Consider the following 21,292-nt stretch of genomic DNA (forward strand, 5'->3'; position numbering starts at 1 on the left):
CTAGCAGGCCATAAACGTAATGTCTGTGCCGTGCCTGTTGTCCTTCAAGTACTTCAAAACATTTCTTCCATCACTTGCAGTAATGCCACAGTAAGCGAAGGGGTGAATTTTACCAGTTTGCTTTCAGGAGAGGTTTCCATGAACCTCCTGCAGCTGCCGAGAAGTGCGTGTGACCACCCATGTTGGGGCCCGTTATGCCATTTTCTCCCGGCCTCCTGGCACTCAGGCAAACGCAAACATCATGGCTGCAGTCACTCCCGCTCCTGCCCCAGCGTCGCGCCAAGATCCCCCTTAGTGATCTGCCAGGGAAAAAAAGCGAAGGAAAAACCCGGCCCCGCCGGAGCCGCCGCGAAGGGCCGAGGGGTCGCTTTTCGCCTCCGCCGTGCCGGGCACCCACCGCCCCGTTATTGTCTCCTCAGACCCGCTGCCACCCTCCACGGGGCCAGCGGGCGCGTAGGCAAAAGGCCGTATTCTCCAAACCCGACTACGCTCCAAAATTAACGTAATCCTCCGACCCTTCACCAACCCTGCCTACACAACCCGCGGAAGAATTTTACGCAAAACGCACGGGCTCTTCCTGCCCTACGCCCGCCTGAGTTACGCGCCTTGCGTACTCCGTCTACTTACGTAACGTACGCCTCGGCCTTGGTTTTCCCTGCTGTCCAGAAGTGGTTACGGGCTTGACTCCTTGCGTAACAGACTTTGAGGAATAAGGAGAGCGTTACACTCCTCCCTCCCTTCCTCACGCGGGGGCCCGGCTCAAGTGAAGAACGCTACGTACCTTTCGTACCCTGCCTGCCGCGCGGAGCACTGTTTCACCAAGCGCGCTTAGGGCGTAGTTGGTTTCCGGGAATAGGCGTAGATATTTTGGAGGGCCGCAGCTTACGCAGTGTAGGGCCGCTCGTAACGTAACTGAAGCGGGTTGGGGCGGCGGCAGCCATTTTGTGCCGGGAGCCCGGAGGAAGAAGACGCTGGTGTCTCCATACTTCACGGGCCCTGGAGCCGACCGAGAGCCCCGCCGTTCCCTCCGCCGACGTCCAGCGGGTCTCTGACCCACTGACCACCTCTTCTCCTTTTGTATCCCACCAAAGAAGCGAGGTGGCGCAAAGCGATTCCTCCGAGACACAGCCGCCCCTGGCTGGACCGTCTCCCCGTACCCCCAGTCCCTCGCCGTCCCCACGGCCGGCGTTCCGCTGCCTTTCTCCCACCCCTCCGGGGGCGATGAGGGGCTTCGGGGACCGGGGCCGCGACCGAGACCGCGGCGGGTAAGGGGCGGGGGGGGGGGGGGGGGAAGGAAGGCTAGGGTGGGGGGTGGCGCGGCGTGGGTCACCACGGCGTGGGGGCGGTGGAGGGAACCGTCTCTCCCGTGCTGGGGGCCGGGTGGGAGGAGGGCTGGAGAGGAGGCGGGGGGACGCGTTCTGCTTGCGGTATTGGGGGGAGCTTTTGCCCTAAAAATTATCATGTGGGGGGGAGCTGGGGACATTATTAGTACGGTTCTCGCAGCAGGGGGTGGTGGTGGATTGTTTTTTTGGTTTTGTTTACTTTTTTTTTTAATTTAGCTTTTCCATCGTTCATGTGTAACCGTGTGTGCCTTGCTTGCAGTTTTAAGGCCTGCCTTTTTCTTTCTCCCCCTACTCTTAATTTATTTTCTGCCAGCCCTCTTTACCATACTTCCCCCCTGACCCCCCGCGAGCCACGAAGGTCTTGGTGGCCCTGGCAAGGGTGGTTGTACACTGCCCTTCTGGTTGTCATTGCTCCTTCAGACTTACTGGAAAGATGGCAGTTGGTGAAAGATCTTTCTCAGTTGCACTCCCAGGCTTGTCGTGAGAGGAAATGAGATTGAAAACTGCTGCCGTGTAGGGAACTTGGACACTCGGGAGGGTGATCTCGGTAAACATGGCCCTGGACCACACTTAATGAGCATGACCAAGCTTACGTAGCAGTCAAACAGGAGTTGTCTGTGTGGCACTGCAGAGGCCTAGTGCTTCATACTCTTGATTCTCCTATTCAAAGGAAGCTTGGCTTGGAAGAGGTCTTTGCAGGTTTGATTGTATTGTTTTTTCCTTCTGAGCATGGCAGCAATAAATACAATAGCATTATAGTAGATAAGTAGCTTGAGACTTGGGGTTTTTGTAAGGGTTGAAAGTAATGAGATGTTCTTCCCAGGCCTTTTTAAAGAGAAAGTTAGAACTAATTTAGGACAGTGGTGTTTTCTGTCCTTTAGATTGCAATTAGTTAGAGCTCCATTCTCAAGGGTTAACAATAAACGTATAGTGTCTGTTTTGTTATTCTCAATATGGCAGATTAGATCTCGGTTAATGAATCTTCTCTTTTTTTTTTTTCCCCCCTCCTTATTTTCCCTCCCTGCTGGGAGATTCAGGGATGTTTTGTTTATATGTTGCAATGCATTTTAACATTTAGTTTCTCATCGTCTGTGGAGAGAGATAGTTGTATCTTTGCTTTATCTTACGCCCACATTTCACTCTCTGAAATGAAAAGATAGTTTCATTTTTTTCACAGAGAGGAGGGGTCTGGTGTTTTTTCCACTATGAGATTTCCAGCTTAGGTTAACACAAGGACATTGGAGTAAACGCTTTGGCAAGTCTGAGAGAGTTCAGACCCCAGCTGTTTTTGGAGTTTAGTAAGTGAGTTTGAGTATGCAGGTTTATATACAGTTACTTAAAAGAACACTGTCCAAAGCACAGTCACAGCACGTGGCATGCCTTAGAATTTGTGTAATCTCATTTTGTGTAAAGGCTTTAATTATACGTGGATGCTTTGCTTTTAGATGAGGGGTTTTGCATAAGTAAAAGGAGTGCGTACATGCTTCTTTGTGAAGTTTTTTGACATTTGCATGGAAAATGGTTTTCTTGGCAGATTATGCTGGAAGTTTTAATGCATCAGGATTCAGTTTGTTATACGTGTCTATTTAATGTGTAAAAGTATTTGTAACCACTAAGCCATCATACTTAATAAATAACCTCTGTAAAATTTTGGGCCACCCAGCATGCTGGTTAAGTGCCATTTAAAAGTTTGTCAGCTTCTCAGTGCTGATTCTTTCATAGGCTAAACAAATACAGGCTTTCTGTTTTCCTGCTGTCGGGAACAAGTTGTAGGTGAGTTCTTAGAACGCAAGGTTGTACTGTTTTGTCTGGAGTTTAACAAATTCACTGTGTTCCGTTCCAGAAATGATGGCATAGTAGTATTAGGGAAGAATGTTTTGAGTCAGTCTGAATTTACACTTGAAAAGAGAACTGTTGGCAAATCAGTGAAATAATCTTAGCTTTACATCAGTTTAACTGGAATTGGAATCTCGTTTTGCTTGTAATTGGAATGTAAGGTGTCAGTTATTGCCAGTTTAGCTGATAAACGTCAGCAGAGGCAGTGTTTGAGGATTGCTGCAGGGCTCACATCTTTCAGGTCAGCATATTGCCATATGGTGTATAAGAATGGGGAACTGAAGCTATGTGACTTCTATGTAAAATCTATCAGTTCTTCCTTCTGGATAGCTGTGGAGCAAATATTCATAGTACCCAGCTGTTTCAGTGTCCAGTCTTGCAATCACTTCCTCCATATGCTTCCTTTCATTGACCCTTTGAACCTCCAGTTGACTTCAGTGAGACTGGGGTTTGTTAGAACTATTTGAATACAGAAATAGTTGTCATTTTGACCCCAAGTTAGTATGATCAGTAGCAGACATCCTCAGTAAAGGTGAATGTCCCTGTAAATGAAAATCTATGCTTTTCTTTCATGACAAAGTTTAAAAAAAAAAGTTTAATTTTTGAAGTTGTGTTTCATAGTCTTTACATATTATAAAAATTGCTGATTTATGCATGCCATCTGAGGTATCTGGGGGACATACTGATGGGAGAATAAGGGATATTTATAGGAGAGGGAAGAGACTTAATGAAACAGTTGCAACAAAGCAAATATTTTAAAACTTACTTAGCAGGTTTTAAGTTAAATTATATCTACCATACTTAGCTTTTCCAACAATGTAACCCTTTTTTTTTAGTCTCTTAATGACTGTCATTTGTAGTTTCCCCTGGGAAGTGATTTAGAACGAAAATGCCATTAATGTTTGAACAGATAGTCTTGGACTTAATTCATAAATTTATTTCAGATTATCTTCATTTTTTAGCAATTCCCGCCCCAAGTTACTAGTGTGAGAAGATTGCTTTTGGATTTTTGTTGCTTTCGGTTTGTTTCGTTAATAGTTTTTTATTTACTAGTGGACCTGCCTGGGTAAGGTGCAGACACTTTGGATTTGCTGTCTAAATAAAAGTCATGTTTTAAACAGGCATTGCTCATGAATTTGTGTCTTGCAAAAAGAGGTAGCTTTATTAACCAGAACCTGAATTAGGATGAAATTTGACCTGATAGCAGAAGGTACTTTTCCAAATTCTGGATTTGTATGATATTATTGAAAGAGCTGTAAATTATATATTTTAAAATAAAAAAAAGTTATAATATTTACAGTAAATAATCATTTTATGCCACTCAGTTTTCAGTTACTCTTACAGATTATTGCCAGAAGCTCATGGCTCATGTTTTGTCTAATGCATCAGTTGGTCATTACAGTTAGTTCTTAACCTTCTTAAGTGTATTAAATTAACTGGGTGAAGAAAACTTATGTGAGGGAGAAAGAGAAGTAGCTTCTGAGTAGTTCTGCTAGGTAGGAAATTTTTAGCAGAATAGTCATTCATAGCTTTGTACTCTCTTGAGTCTTCATAAAAAGCTTTTCCCCAGGTACTTTTTTTTTTCTTTTCCTTTCTCCCCCATTAGATTCTGGTTTAAAAATTTTTTATTGTATTTTTAATTGGTTTGGTTTCAGAATTACAGATGGACTTGCATTTTTGGCTGGACTTCTTTACTTTCTGTTCTTTACTGTTTTTATCTTTATACGACAGGAAACGAGATGGGGGCGGGGGAACGGGACAGTGAAGTAGCTATTTTTGTGTAAAACTGACCTTGAGAGAGATACAAGGAATTTGGGATCAGATTTTTCTCATCCCTTTCATCTAACCATGTTTTAAGTGTACTGCCAGTTTCAAGGGAAGGTAAGTGCTGTAGCTGTACCTACACCATTGTCCAGAGGGAGGGAACCTTGAGGTAGAAACCTAGAGACAGGAGTTTTAAAGCAGTGACTTACAAATGACTCTACTGGAAGGAAACTTTGAGATGGCTTTGGGTTTACAACTGACTTAGGGCAGGCTTATGTTATTACAAGAAGTTGAATGCCATCATAGTGATTGGGGATACGACTTTTGCTAGAATGTTGTGCTCATGTGTCAACGTGGGGAAAAGAGAGTGGAAAATGCTTAAGAAACCTGCAAATTCTAGAGTAATTAAATATTCTTCTTTTTTTTATAAATAACATTGATATTCCCAGGTTTGGAGCAAGTCGTGGAGGTCCTCTCCCTCCAAAGAAATTTGGTAATCCGGGGGAACGTTTACGTAAGAAAAAGTGGGATTTAAATGAACTGCCCAAGTTTGAGAAGAATTTTTATGTGGAACATCCGGAAGTGGCCAGGCTTACTCCAGTAAGTTTTCAGATTCTGTCTGTTCATTTTGCCTACAACAGAAAATCTCACAAGTGGAAAACCTTGTCCTAGGAAGTCTGGGACAGTGTGTAATCAAACTGTCTCTTCATTAAGCATGTTTGGCATGTGTGTACTTTGCAGGATACAGGTCCTAGTTACGTTCAGTATTTAATGCTGGCAAAGATGATGCTTCTGCTCTTAGCTGTTTTTATACAAGGTATTTTACATTTGATCATTTGTAATTCATCATAGTGCTTGTCTGGTTGAGCTATTCGTCACCGTAGATAAGACTTAGAGGACTTGAGAGTTGCAGTACTGGGGAGGCCCTGGAAGAACCTTACAATAATGAACTAAGAGTGGCAGAAATGTAAGAGAAACATTTGAAAAAATGTTAAAAATATTTAATCGTAAGAATTCAGGCTGAAAGAGGCCATGGGAGATCTCTAGTCTAATCCTCTGCTTTGAGCAGGACTCACTGCAAGACTAGAGCAGGTTGCTTAGTACGTTTGTCCTTTTGAGTTTGAATATCCCTAGGGACAGGGAACGGGGAGCATTTGTATCCTCTCTGGGTGGCTGTCCCCGGGCTTAATGTTTCTCATTAAGGTATTTCCGCCCCGCCCCCCCCCCCCCCCAGTTATTTGCAACATCTTCTTTTTCAACTACCCTATGGGTTGCTAAAGTAGCAGTTAAATTCACAGAATCACAGAATCACTAGGTTGGAAAGGACCTTTAAGATCATCAAGTCCAACCATTAATCCAGCACCACCATGTCCCCTAAACCATGTCCTGAAGCACCACATCCACACGTTTTTTGAACACTTCCAGAGATGGCGACTCCACCACCTCCCTGGGCAGCCTGTTCCAATGCCTGACCACCCTCTCAGTGAAGAAATTTTTCCTAATATCCAATCTAAACCTCCCCTGGCGCAACTTGAGGCCATTTCCTCTTGTCCTATCACTAGTTACTTGGGAGAAGAGACCAACACCCTCGTCGCCACAACCCCCTTTCAGGTAGTTGTAGAGAGCGATAAGGTCTCCCCTCAGCCTCCTCTTCTCCAGACTAAACAACCCCAGTTCCCTCAGCCGCTCCTCATAAGACTTGTGCTCCAGACCCCTCACCAGCTTCTCTTTCCCAAGCTAAACAAATCCAGTGCTTCCAGTCTTTCTTCGTACTGTCCGTACTGCAGCTTCTAGCTTTCCCCCCATAATTGGACATGCTCTGTTAAAACAATGCCCTGCTTACACTGGGGCTCAAAACTGGATGCAGTACTTTGTATTTACTCTGTAGATAATCTCCCGTTTCTACCCAAGTTGAGTCTAGAATCTTTTTTCCCCCTCTTCAGTATCTTTTTATATTTAGAAATTAAGATATTTCATTCTTAACACAGGGAAATGAACAAACAAAATGTTCTTCTTCAATTACATAGACTTATGAATCTTGATGTGAAATATTCATGAGGTATTTATATGGCATAAAGAACTTGAAGGAGGCATTGGCTTTTTAAAAAGACAACAACTTGAACTACTAAATCACAGTTAGTGTTAGCTGCTGTAGCTGTCTTTGCCTTAGCCAACTAAAAGGGTTTTCACATTTTTTTCCAGAAGTTTTCTTTTTCTGCCTTTTCATTCAAGCTCAGGAGATTGTCACAAATAGCAAACTTACTGCTTTGGATAAAGTGCGTGTTTGGTATTGATGTGTATCTTTCTGTTGATTTTTAATGAGCATTAGAATAAGATCATAAAATGTGGAAGCATGTTGCAAAGTGCAGTTGGATGAGCAAGATAACCTAGACAGAAATGAAACACTTTTTCTAATCCTAAAATTATGCTTATGTAGATACACATTTCAGAAATATTTCAAGAAGTTCTATTATTTTAAAAAATTGTGAGGTCTTAGGGTATCGTTATGACATTGCCTGGGCTTCTTTCATGTGTAAAAAAGGTGCTGGTGTTCCAAAAAGATTCCAAGCAACATTTCTGACTTACAAGTTGTCCAGCAACAGCTCTGTATTTAACCACCTCTGGAATGTGTTAATTGAAGGAGGGTGACTGCCCTGCCTTCTGCTTGTTTGTAGTATATTAAGGACCTATTTATTTTGTTCAGTTCTTAGCACTGCCACGTAAAACATGTTTCTTATCTGATCCTCTGTTTCTGATCACTTTTGAGGCTGTTGATCATTTCTGGCCTCTGGAAGAAGAGTAAAATTCTTAAAAAAAAATACTGTATTAATACACTTTTCATTAAAAAGGACTGGTTGGAAGAAGAGACACATTAATCCTTCTAGACTATATAGATAGCTCATACCTCTGAATATTGCGGAAGCTATGTGATAGCTCAATTTCAAGATGAAATCCTTAGGAAAGGGGTCCTTCTTAGATCTCTATCTCAGTTCAGTTCGCTAATGAAGGTGTTATCTAGAGGTGTGAAGTGAGTTAATAGTTAGAAACTATTAACTTTAAGTTAATTAAGTTCGTGCTGGCATTTGATGCTTGTCTTCATGTTTTTTTTTCACATAAATAGTATGAAGTTGAAGAATTGCGAAGAAAGAAAGAGATAACAATTCGAGGAATGGAGGGCTGCCCCAAGCCTGTGTTTGCCTTCCACCAGTGTAGCTTTCCGCGTAAGTATTTTGCCATTCTTTAAGAGAACGAGGATTACTCAAAACCAATAATTGTTTAGGCCTGTTCTGTTTTCTGAAAGGTCTTCTGAAGCCTCAGTTATCCTTTAAGAAATTTTTTCTTTTCTTAAATTCTTAGAGTATGTAATGGATGCCTTGATGGACCAGAACTTCACAGAACCCACTCCAATTCAGTGCCAAGGCTTTCCACTAGCCCTCAGCGGTCGTGATATGGTGGGCATTGCGCAGACTGGCTCTGGGAAGACACTAGCAGTATGTATTCTTCCCTTTTATTTGGTTAGTTTTCCTAGTCACTTTGCAAAAATTACCTAGTTGTTAGTAGTTTTTTTGACTTGTCAGTACTACAGGCATAAAGGGACGTGATTACATGTTTTTAAATCTTGCTTTATTGCATCATGGGTGAGACTTAAGTCTCATCTCAACTAGCCCGTCTTATTCACAGGCATGTATTTTGTGTGTCTTGTCTTTTTGGATGCTTAGTCGCTTCTCTTTGTTCTGTACTTACGTTGTGGTTTTAAAAGCAGCATGTGTTCTTTAGCCTGTTTGTTTTATTAATTGTGCAAGTTAAAGTAAAGAATGGTTGAGTCTTCACTTTATCTCCAGTGCTTAAGAAGGAATTTTATTGTTGATGAAAAGCATTGGTTAGAGCCAAGATTGCTTGATTCTATTAACTTAGACTCCAAATTTAAATGAGCCTTTCTTTCAGAGGTGCTGAGCAACTGTATTTTGTGCTCATGTCAAAGCAGGTGTGGTCAGTCAGCAGCTCTGAAAATCTCATGTTCTGTTGGATAACAAGTATTTGGTTTTGCAGAATCACAATTTTTATATAGCCAAGGTTTCTTGCTGTCTCTCACATCAGGTGTTGGCTTCTTGAAGGGATTGTTATGCTAAATGGACTCTTGCCATGGTGCAGTTGTTGTGGCAGGTGATCATTGGCGCTGAATATCAAAGTCCTGTGTCTTGACTTAAAGTTCTTCTGTTTTAGTACTTGTTGCCTGCGATTGTGCACATCAACCACCAGCCATATTTGGAGAGAGGGGATGGCCCAATTGTAAGTGCTTGTTGATTCTCTTACTTATTGTGTGTATCGCATGCTTCAATTGGTATATCAGAATAGTAAGTAGAGAAATGTTTGCTATCACAATGTGAACATCCCACTCAGTTGAAATTCTGTGCAGTTGCTGACATAGTCTAAATACATTTAAATGTTTTAGCTAATAAAGAGCAGATGGTCCAACTTCGCTTATGGTATCTGTGCGGAGCCCTTCAGTTAGGGATGCGTGTGCAGCTTGGCTATCCTGAATCGATTCCTTTTGCAGTGTCTGGTTCTAGCACCTACTAGAGAGTTGGCCCAGCAAGTGCAGCAGGTAGCTGATGATTATGGCAAATGTTCAAGACTGAAGAGTACCTGCATATATGGAGGAGCACCCAAAGGTCCCCAAATCAGAGATCTAGAAAGAGGTAATTTTAAAACGCGTGTTTGCAGTTTCTGGAGGAGATGGTGTTACAAAATCTTTGTAAAAATACAACAATCTTCTTAAAACCTGTTTGGAGGAGGGTGTGTGTGGATCAATGGCTATCTCTTTCTCCAGTTACAATGGTAGTACATGCAGTATTCCTGTTCTTTGTTGTGTAGCGACTTACTTGGATATTAGATTTCCTTTCCATTTTCTCTTTGAGCTTTCCACTTGCAAAGATCATCAGGACGTACCAAGGGGGAAAGGAAACTTACCAGAAAGAGAACAGGTTATTTTGAGGAAACACAGCAGCAGCAGCAAGCTTAAGGAATGCTTTTTCTAAAGCCAGATTGCAAGTTTTCTGCGCAAGCTTGTTCAAATAGTCAAACTTAACTTCTGAATGTATATAAACTTCTTTAGACAGTGGGTTTTGGGTCTTTTTATTGTTCTTAAGCACTAAGCCCTATTTCTGTCCATGTACCCCATAATGTTCTGTAACTGCCTTTCTGTACATAGCAAGGGGCTGGAGTTTGGCATGATGAGGAACCATGGTTCTACAGCAACCAGTGTAACACAGTAGTGCTCTAGTGACCTTCATATCAAGGGCTAGTTACATATAATTTCAAATGCAGGAATGTGCTGATGGCTTTCATGTTCACTGGATTAAAAAAAAAGTAATAGAATTATATGAAAAGATGTAAGAAGTATTATCAAGGTAAGCTTATATATACAGATCCACTCAAGAAATCAGAAAATTTTACTTTCCACTGCAGTTTGAAGTCATTACTGAAAATTGCAGCAGTAGGATAAAGGCATGCATGGTAGAAGGCTATGGGATAGCTCTGTTCATGAAAATGGTAGTACATTTCAATTAAATGGAGATGTCAAAGGTTATGTGAAGAGCGTTTGAGAGGATCAGCTTGGTGGGTTTTCGCACAACTTTCTAGAGTGTGCGGAAACAGGTATTCTGCTTATGAAGAAAATGCTTTGGTTAGGGGATGTGGGCAGGTTCAGTGCTTTCAGTTTGTTCAGGTGTTACTCTCTTCTGGATGATTGCTTAGTATTTTCTGCAGCAAAGATTGTTAAATAGCTAGAGCCCAGAAAACTTTTTTTTTCCCCAGTTGTGATCTTTTGGGTATTTTGTGAATTTACTTTGGAGGAGTACATCATTGACAACAGAGATTGCAGTTTATTTAGTCTCCCTGGCAGACCAGTGGCTCCATTAGAAATCTAATTCGTGCATGAGCTTTATAGAAACTAGAAGTATGCCTAGCTTTGTCAGCTCTGAGGAGTCCAAGTAAAAACAAAAAGATCTGGGTTGCCACAAAATACTCTGCATCTGTAAGTGCAGTATCAAGAAAGCTTTTGGGGTTTTACTTTCTGCCCCTCCCCCCTCCCCTTCCCTAAACTTACGTTCTGTGGACGTCAGTGACACTGAAGGACCCGCCTGTAAGATTTGGGAATTGGTGGAAACTAGTCCCTCCTTTTAAGGAGTGCATAAATTGCTATATCTGATATTAGTTAATGAATATTTGGATTCTGTTTTTATGGTAACGGATAAAGGCAGGATGGTTGTCTCTCACTATTGGTATAGAATTACTCAGTATTAAAGCCCATGCTTTGGCTTTATATATAAAAAAACAACAACCAAAAAAGTGGATGTGGAAGTAATTTGTCCTGTGTAGCAAGAGGAGTGCTTAATGTTTGCTTAACATGTGGAATTTAGCTGGAGTTTGCTCTTGTTTTTCTAAAGAGCTCTCTAGACTGCATAATTCTGGGTGAAGGTGGGTCAAGCTTGAATAAAAGCTTATTTTACTTCTGATTTTTGGCTCTTCACTGGTGTCTTCTGACAGTCAGCTTTTAGCTTCTACAGTGCATTTATTATTCTAATGGCACTGTAACAGTAATTTCAGAATGGAAAAAAATATTAAAAGAAACTAGGGCTTCTACTGAAATGACTCAATCTTGGGTACAAAGAGGGTGGTGCGCTTTTTTTTTCTTATAAAACAGTTTTGCTCTTGAAGGTGATTCATTCTGACTAAAAATACCAGTTGACATTCAAATGAAGAGCCTCACTCTCTTTCCTCACTCTGTTTTGAAGGTGTGGAGATCTGCATTGCTACACCAGGTCGCTTGATTGACTTCCTTGAGGCAGGAAAGACCAACCTTCGTCGGTGTACGTACCTGGTGCTGGATGAAGCAGACAGGATGTTGGATATGGGATTTGAACCCCAAATTCGTAAAATTGTTGACCAGATAAGGGTGTGTAAACCTTGTAAAAAGGCAGTCTTCCTTGGTTTCCCATTCAAAGCCCAGTAGCTTAAATAAATCCATTTTCCCTTCTTTGTAGCCTGACAGACAGACTCTGATGTGGAGTGCCACCTGGCCAAAAGAAGTGCGCCAGCTTGCTGAGGACTTTCTGCAGGACTATGTTCAGATCAATGTGGGAAACTTGGAGCTGAGTGCCAACCACAATATCCTGCAGATTGTGGATGTATGCATGGAAAGTGAGAAAGACCATAAGTAAGCTGATTTTCCTACTGTTTCACTCTTTTTGGTTTTACTTAAAAATCTACATTGCTTTGTAGGCCAAATATGAATTCCAAATAGTGAAGTTGCTTGTAGTATTATTTAACCTTTGAGTGTTACAAAATAAGTAAGTCCTGTAATTAATCTATTGTATGTATTCTAACCATACCGTTGCATGGTTAGACCTAAATTCTGTGTGACACTGACTTAAATGTGGCTACGCGTTGTATATGTTCTCAATGTAAGTTGAGAGAGTGCTCCTCTATTCTTTTATATGTGGATATACATCTTCACTCATGTCTATTTTAGACTGATACAACTGATGGAAGAAATTATGGCAGAGAAGGAAAACAAGACTATCATCTTTGTAGAGACAAAGAGGCGATGTGATGATCTCACTCGAAGGATGCGCAGAGATGGGTGATTAGCTTCCCCCCTCCCTCCCCTAGTTTCTAGTGGAAAACAGAAATTGTAATCAAAACCAGTAAGGTTTAAACGTTGATGATGCTATTGTTGGGAACAACTTGTCCCTTCTTTCTTGGCTGAATTCAGTCTTAGTTTCCCAGAAGGTTCCAGCCCATCAAAGCATTAGTGCAAGAGGGTGTATTTGTAAGCTGGGCAGCTTTTAGTGTATCGGAATACTGATACGCTGATCAGGACTGTATCAATATAGCAAATGTGATTTGATTTAGATGATTGTTCACATAGATGGTGGGTTTAACATGCAATAAACAAGCCAGTATGCATGATAGGTGGATACAGGCCAGAGAAGGACAGGGAATAAAATACTTATCAAGTCTTTTATTTTTTGCCTTTTTACCAAAATGCCAGTAAAATTTCCTGTTGCCTTAAATGTATGTGCTTTCTGTCCATACTAATGCGCATCTCTGTTTGGCAGTTGGCCAGCTATGTGTATCCATGGAGACAAGAGTCAGCCAGAGCGAGATTGGGTGCTTAATGGTGAGTCCATCATTGAGGGGAGAATAACTCAGGCCGCTGCTCATAACTTAGACATGCTTTTCTCCGGTGTGTTTGTTTTTGTGGGGTTTTTTTTTGTCTCTATACCCAATAGATACATTTCAAAAGAACTTGCTTTGCCTTTGTACTGTTAAGTTCAGTACTTGTATTGGCGCTTTTTTTTTTTTTTTGACAAAAACACAACAGGAAAATTGCTTAACCCAGAGAGCTGGATTTTGAAAAATACTTGACACATTATATCCTGACTTGCTGAGGTTTCTGAAATTGACATATCTTACCTAGATTTTAAGAAATGAGCATTTAGTGTAAATCAAGCTCAGGTAACTTTATCCTTTTGAAGAATCTTACTTCATAGCATGCTTTGTTTTACAGAGTTTCGTTCTGGAAAGGCTCCTATCCTCATTGCTACCGACGTTGCATCTCGTGGGCTAGGTTTGTACACATAGACCACTCTTGCCTACTGCTGCATATTTTTCTTCTTTGGACTGAAATATGTTTTCTTTTTTTAAAAAAAAAAAAATTTCAAAGCGTGATTTTCCCCCACATGTGAAATACGTTTTTTAACATTAATCTTTTTTTTTTCTTTCATATTCAAAGTCTCTTCCTGCTCCTAATGAACAGGCTTTGGTCTGCAGCAAGGCCTAGGCATGACCAATCGATCGCCAAGAGGGAGAAGAGACGTCCAATTATGCAACCCAACCCTTCCACCACACTCACTTCTTCCCCAAATCCAGCTTTTGTTGCTGGATGATAGGGATGGATTGCTCTCAGTTCAGAGCGTGTCAGATAAAGTTCAAGTAGGAAGTTGTGGGAGAGCTTTTCAACAGCAAATAGCTAATATTCTCCCTGTATGTCACACCACAGATTTGAACATACCCACCCCAGTGTACACGCATGTTTACCCCACAGATGTATTCACATCTGAGAAAGTACTGCTCCAGATCTTTGGTCTTGACATGTAACCTTCCCTCCTCTGTGTTCCTTCTAGGCAGGACCACTGAGATTATATATGGCCTTTAACATTGTGTTACCCCAATGTGTAATTGAATCAAAATTGCACAGCTCTATTCTGGTGGTATGAAAATGATCTGTCTGGATGCATCAGTTGTGCCCCCTTTTTTTAATAAGCATATTTGTGTTTTGAAACACTGTGCTAAGTGCAGTCCTTATACATCTGCCCACTCTAGAAGAGGAGGGTGACTTCTGAAGTGCTCAGAGTTTAATAATGGATGTTGAGTGTTGCCCCCTCCCTGAGTTTGGTAGAAGATAAACTACTTGGGGATTGATGTCTCATTGTAGTAAATTTTAGACAAAATTATTGCAAGTCATTGCAAATAGCAGCTAGAGATACTTCTGAGCTTAAAGATCTCAGTTATCTGAGCTCTCTTTTTCATATGCTGAAAGGGTGGCTGTGCTGTGCATCATATGGTCACTTTAATACAGGCAGACCATTAGTAGACTTGGCAGCCTTTGTTCACATAACCTTCACCCCTCCTTCCACTCCCCCCTCAAAAAATGTCCAACACTTCCTCAGAGAGGTGATTATATGGACTTCAGTCTCTGCCCTCTAGGGTCATGTCTGGACCTGTGCAGGTAGAACTTGGGCCTGTTGGGAGAAGGGACTGAGGCCTGAAACCAGTTTGTATGAAAGAGAGCTGCTTTCTCTAGCAGCATTTTTTAAACAGGCTTGCTATGTGCTGGTAGCTTCTTTGTGCATCTTGCCTAGACATTTAAAACAGCCTCACCCCCCTCAAAAAAACACCCCCCGCAAAAATACTCAATTGGATAACACTTCAGAAAACAGTCTCCCCACTTCCCATCCTCCACTTCACCTGAGCTAAGGGGGAAAGGTACCAGAGTCTGTTTCTTGTTACTGAACAACATCTCTGCTTGTTTTGGGGCCCTGAGTTTGCTGCTTCTTAAAATAAGTCACTTAACTGGCAAACTTCTGGACGACTTCCTCCAAGATCCTGGAAGGTGAAGGCTTCTACCTAAATAACATAAAACAGGGGCGCGCGCCTTTTGGCTGAGTCACCAGGGCTTTCCCTCTTCCTAATGGAACATTGGTTTCAAAAAAGCTTCTTCCAGGTAAGTTCTCAGTCCCATAATGACTTCTTTGTGATAATTCCCTGGAGTGAGGTCCTCTCTCTGCACTGACTTTTTTTTTTTGTTTATTTTTTTACTTTCTTGTTCAGTCTATTAAACTAAAAACATTGAATTTGTTTTGTTTCGTTTTCTTTAACAGAAGTTTTGATATCAGCTGCAGATCATTCTCAGTGCAGGGGTGGGGGCACATCTACATTGATGGTCTAAACAGCTCTCTAGACTAGCGTGTTTGCTAGTTTATGTCTCTCCTGATTAATAATCGGAGACTGTCTGTGCCATAGGATATTCTGATGGTCTGACAAAGGGAATGTTTCCCAGGTAGCTGTCAAAAATGATTTACAGTCTCAGTTCTTGATCCTGCTACATTATCTTCTAAAAGCGCAGGAAGATTGCAAGTGTGCACAAACACTTTGGAGCATGCTAGACTGGAGAAGCCGAGTCTTGTGCTTGCTCTGGTCTTTCTTCAGCAAGCTGCGTGCTCTACCAGGACCAGTTTCTAGTCTGGAAAACACCCTTGCATTTTCCTCTTCCTGCCTTCCCATTCTTCCTGCTCCTCCCCAGTCAAGTCAGTTCCAGCTACATTGGTAGCTACAATTCCCTGTGCTTTCTGCTGGGAAAGCATGTCCTTGTAACCTCTGTGGTAATTCAAGTCGCTTGCTACTGATGGATGTGCGAAACGGGACTGACTGAGGATCATGTAGCCTGCAGCTTGTCAGACTAGTTACACCTGGCTGTGAAGATGCAATCTGTCATATGTACTCCCCTCTCTTTACTTCACTTTCCCCTTTTTAAAAAAACTTGCATCAAGGACCCTAGCTGGAGACTCGCGCAGCCCCCTGTGAAACCTGCCTTCTCACTCCCTTTTTTTGGTGTGATTCAGGGGACTTTGGAGTCAGCAAAGACTGAGGAGCCCCTCCTTTGCTGTAATAAGAAACAGACATAAAGTCCCCCTCTTGTCACTACAACCCTCTTGTTTTTATTTTTACTACAACCCCTTTGAAATTGATGCAGTCTGGGCAATAGATGCAGTCTGACCCTTTGGATGTAATTTTTGTATCTTCATTTTTTTGACAATTGCCCCCAAGAACCCCAAATAGGGGACAAAAAGCGTTGGAGGACCTGAAACTTTTACCTGAACCCAGGTTCTCCGGCGCCTCACAACCAAATGGGGCTACAGAGAAGCATCTAAGCCAGTTCACAGAGCGAGCGTGTGTGGGGACTTCTCGCTGCCATGGACCCTTGATGCATGCTCCCCGCGCTCCAGTGGTCCCGTGTCAGAGGGCGGAGTTTTCGAAAGGAGGCCGCCAAAAATAAAAGGCAAAGAGACGGGATCGGCTGCAGCGGTTTCCCACAGGAGGAGGGAGTGTGCATCGGTCTGGTAACAAACAGAGAATGTTTCTCTCTTTAAAACAACAACAACAAACAACAAAAAAAGGAAAGGAAATCATAAAAATCTGTGTTTTATCTTGGATATTTTCAGAATATTCCTCTTAAAATGCAGATTTTTAATTTTTTTTTAATGAGCTGTTAGGATACTTATGTAATACCATGCTTTTTAAAGTACTGTATATTGTAGCAATTAGGTGGTTTTGGTACTTGAGGTGCTTTCACTGAAGTGTTGCACTAACATTTACTTTGTTTCTGTTCCATAAGTTTATGAAGTCTGACTCTCAAAAGGCATGCAGTTCTGATCTCCTAAATTTTAATATTTTGTATACAAAGCAAATCTGATCACTTTGTTTCCTGCTTCCGTTTGACACTGGAAGTAGGGAATTGTTAATGGCATTCAGCATTGTCCAAATTATGAAAGCCTGCCAGAACTGGACAGAACAGCATGGTGAAATGTTAGTGCAAATGCATTCTGGTGATAACTATAAAGCCGAGTTAAGATATTCTAGGTCTGGATAATTTTTAATGAGTTGTCTGAATAATACTAATGTAATTGGAGTGTCTTAAGCTTTAGGCTAGGGAAAGTAGTTCACTGTATTTTATCAGGACTGTAAAAGTAAATATTTTTAAGATTGCCTTTTATTTCATGTTACCGAGTGGAAGGTAAGTGATCTCATTACTGTTATTATTTGTTAGACTTCTCCCAACAGAGTAAAAGCTTTACCATGGCAGTTCTGCCCTTCCTCCACCCCAGTTTGTTCTGTCTGATGGTGGCTTTTTCACTTTACAGATTGTAGGTGGGTTTTGGGTTGGTTTTTTTTTTCGTTTGTGTGTTTGTTTTTTTTTTGTTTTGTTTTTAAGTATGAAATTAAATTAGCTCATTCACAGACATCAGTGTCTTTGACACATAAAGACAGAGAAATGCATTCCGGGGAGGATGAATTTGAATGCAGGGCAAAACTGCTTTAAAATTACTGCTGTTTTTCAGGACACTGATCTTTGTTCCTGACAATCTTAAACTGGAGTCTTCTACTCTTTTGGGATGAGTCTGTCTTGTATTTATTCCGTGCAATTACTAACTTTGTTTTTTTTTTTCTTATTACTGTCACCTGCATTCGTGCTCCCCACCTTTCGTTGGCACGTCCTCTCTTCTTCTCCCCTTTCCTCAACCCCACCCCTTCACTGTGCTTCGCACCTGGGCACTTCACAAGATGTGGAAGATGTTAAATTTGTGATAAACTACGACTATCCGAACAGCTCTGAAGATTATGTGCACCGTATTGGCCGTACAGCACGTAGTACCAACAAAGGTACTGCCTACACCTTCTTCACACCAGGAAACCTGAAACAAGCCAGGGAGCTTATCAAAGTCTTGGAAGAAGCCAATCAAGCCATCAATCCAAAACTGATGCAGCTTGTGGACCACAGAGGAGGAGGAGGTGGTGGTGGAGGTAAAGGCACATGGGAAAAGGGATACACGGGGAATAGGTTCCCCATTTTGAGGGAGGGAAGATTAAAAGAGGGTAGGGAAGTAGTAAATGCAAGTCTAAGATAACAAAGAGTAGATTAGTAATAAAGCTGTTTTGTGTCTGAGATCTCTAGACATTATGTAGATGCAGTAGCTCTGTCCATAAAAGAGGTAGTCCACTGTTTTACCTTAGCTGTAGAATTTTTTTTTCCTGATAAGGTCCTCACAGAGCTAATTCACTTGAATTAATTCCTTGCAGCTTGTACCTAAGCACAGGCAACAGGATGCCTGTGCATGCGCATGCAAAATTGAAATCAGTAAAGGGATGCACTGACTTTACCTTCAGGGACTGTCCTTTTCAATCTGTAAAGGACTCCTTTCCCTCCCCTCCTCCCCCTCTTTTTTTCCTCCTGTTCCTTGAAGGAATAATAAGTTTTCTTGTATTTCCAAGTTTTAGTCCTGAATTTCTTCTGCTGCTTCGTCTCCAAGCACATGCATTAAGAACCCTTTTTGAACTTATTTACACCTTGAGCAAAATTAAGAGTTGTATGCATAGCTGTGCAGGGAAGTTTTAGTCAAAAGAGCTTGCTCCTTGTGGGCAAAACTGTGGACGTAGAAGGGGGAGAAAGGGTGGCGTAATTGTACCAGAGTTCATTGTTTAAGACTTGTTCACGGTACTAAATCTTAATATATCCATCGCCAGGAGGTCGTTCTCGTTACCGAACGAGCAGTTCAGTAAACAACCCTAACCTGATGTACCAGGAGGAGTGTGACAGGAGGCTCCGGGGAGTGAAAGAGGGCCGGAGAGACTCAGGTGGCTTCAGAGACCGTGAGCGTGGTGACAGTTATGCCAACGGAGCCAACAAGACCTATGGCAGTGCCTACGGGAGCCCAAATTCTGCTTTTGGGGCAGCACAGAGCCAGTATGGTTACACTCAAGGGAGCTATGGAGCAGCTGCCTATGGCACGAGTGGCTATGGCACTGCAGAGTACAGTGCTAGTGGCTATGGTGCCAGCACCACAGCTGCCACCGCTGGGAGAACCTCACAGAGCACTACCCAACAGCAGTATGCAGGGATGGTGGGGCGCTCAGGCCAGCAGCCACAGCCGCTCATGTCACAACAGTTTCCGCAGCCCCCTGCCACTAACGTGATGGGCTATATGGGACAGACTGCCACCTACCAGTATCCTCCCCCACCCCCACCCCCTCCCCCCTCCCGCAAATGAGACCACTCGCCCGCTGGTGACCAGTTGTAGACCTCTTGCATTTAAAGGAACCTTTTCTTTCTCTTCTTTCCCGTTGTGATGTCTCTCTCATGCAGGTTAGACTTAGAATTCACCATTCAAATCCCTCAAGCCCATCAAAAATGGCCCCCGGTCCACATTACTGACCCTGTCCTCTTTATTTTTTTCTTTTTTTTTTTTTTTTAAGAGATATATATAGTTGACTGGAAAATTTATTATTTTTTGTCTTGCATGTTGAGGAAATTTTGAAATTTTATTTTCTCTAAATGAAATGGGTATAAGGCAGATAGGTCCCAGCTCAATCATCTTGGTGTCTAAGGTTTGTGTGAAGACTTGCTTTTGAGGGGAGGAAGTTTCTATTCTGGAACATGTTAACTTAATTTCAGGAAGTATCAAGAGAGGTGGGAAACTTTGCGGAGCCAAAAAGCACTTCATTTAAAATAATAAATGCAAGGGAGCAATGCTCACTTCTCCTAATCTTAATTTTTTTTTTTTTTTTTTTTTTAAGTAGCTCACTATTACTGCTTGTAATCTATCGTAGGTGACTTTCTATAGGAAACTCTGCTCATTTGTCTGAGCTGGGCAGTGTTCAGAGTAATGCCCCAGGTACATTGTTGGCAGTTTATGCGACTCTGAAAGCAGTGGCCCCATCTTCTGGTACCTGTAGCAACCTGCAGTAGGGATGTTGGGTTTAAAACCCCAGTGTCAGAGACCAAACCTGTCTTGGATTTGATCCCTGAAAACCAGATGGTCAGTGTAGGTACTGCTGCTATCCTTTTTCGTAAAGCCAAGTAAGTTCTTTCTCTAAGATTGCTAAATTGCAGCATCACAAACGGGTGGAGCTTGGTTATACTTAAATGTTTCTGCTCTCAAATTCCTATTGTTGGGTTTATGGAGAGAAGTCTTACTTGAGAGCCCAGAAACTAAACAGAACCGAGATGATGAACAGCGTGTGTTGTTGGTCTGTCCTTCACAAACAAACTACTTTTTGCCAAGGGGAATGTTCTGAATGCCGCTACGCTGGATAAAAATATGACAGAGTTTTCCACAGTTAAATTTAAGAGGTTTGAATAGGGTGGGTTGGGGGGGTGGGGAGGGAGGAAGGGAGGAGGAGGAGATTGCCTGGAATCTCCTTTTCATGAGGTAAGCGGTAAGCTGGTTAGTGCATCTTGATTCTGAAGCTTTATTTCTTTTGTACCTTGCTCTCACTATTGCTTTTCCTGGCTTTTGAGTGCATTTCCCTGCTCCATTGGTCCCTTTGAGCTGAGCTCTCGCAGGTAGGTAGCATTTTAGAAAATGTTAGAGAAGAGTGAAATTTTAGTAAATACGTAAATAAAATTTGTTTATTTTACAGGCTAAGGTGGGTGTGAGGGGGTTTCCCCTTTAGTAAAGCATGTTGTTGACTTGTTATTTCTAATACCAGACGGTTCAGAGACAGTAGATGAAACCAGGAGTTGGCTGCTCTTGATCTGATAATATGACAAAAGAGTGGATACATCTCTTGGTTTGTGAGGCATAATCTTCGCATTATGAGACTGCAGGGCTTTTTTGTTTGTGTTTGTTGGTTTTTTTAATCCTGTTAGAGTTCTTGCATATGGATGAGCAAGGCAGCCCACTCCTTCTGTAGCAGAGTGGAACTTCTTATAGCCCAGGAAAAGAGCTTGCTTATACAGAAATTATTTCATTTTTAATTTAATTTCTTCCCAGAGTAAAATTTTGGGGGATGAATGCGCTTTTTTCTTTTGTGTGTGTGTGTGTGTGCAGTACACAGGTAGGTTGCTGACACAGAGGGAAAAGGGAGAGATCTTCCAGAACCTTGGTTTCTTTGTCCCATCTTCTGATTCCAGTGCCTGGGCAGGAAGTTACTTTGCTTGTGTTAAGTGAAAGCCAGAAACATGTCGTTTATCCAGGCACTGACTGATTTTTCTTTGGCCTCCC

At 42.0% G+C, this 21,292-nt stretch overlaps 1 protein-coding gene across 2 annotated transcripts; it reads left to right on the plus strand.

Annotated features, from left to right (window-relative positions):
- The first annotated feature begins 1,035 nt into the window (after positions 1-1,035).
- On the plus strand, positions 1,036-20,500 carry DDX17 (DEAD-box helicase 17). 2 transcript variants are annotated; one of them, XM_082014394.1, is made up of 13 exons: positions 1,036-1,265; positions 5,393-5,543; positions 8,065-8,164; positions 8,301-8,434; positions 9,168-9,233; positions 9,502-9,643; positions 11,741-11,901; positions 11,990-12,162; positions 12,478-12,588; positions 13,067-13,128; positions 13,519-13,578; positions 17,853-18,092; positions 18,813-20,500. In XM_082014394.1, the coding sequence occupies exons 1-13, from the start codon at positions 1,222-1,224 to the stop codon at positions 19,334-19,336; spliced, it is 1,968 nt and encodes a 655-aa protein (XP_081870520.1). In that variant the 5' UTR covers positions 1,036-1,221; the 3' UTR covers positions 19,337-20,500. The 2 variants fall into 2 exon arrangements, with proteins under 2 accessions (XP_081870520.1, XP_081870521.1); XM_082014395.1 differs by having other exon boundaries at positions 18,816-20,500.
- The last annotated feature ends 792 nt before the right edge of the window (positions 20,501-21,292 follow it).

Source organism: Phaethon aethereus, assembly GCF_964289735.1.
Source record: "Phaethon aethereus genome assembly, chromosome: 1".
Classification (NCBI taxonomy): Eukaryota; Metazoa; Chordata; class Aves; order Phaethontiformes; family Phaethontidae; genus Phaethon; species Phaethon aethereus.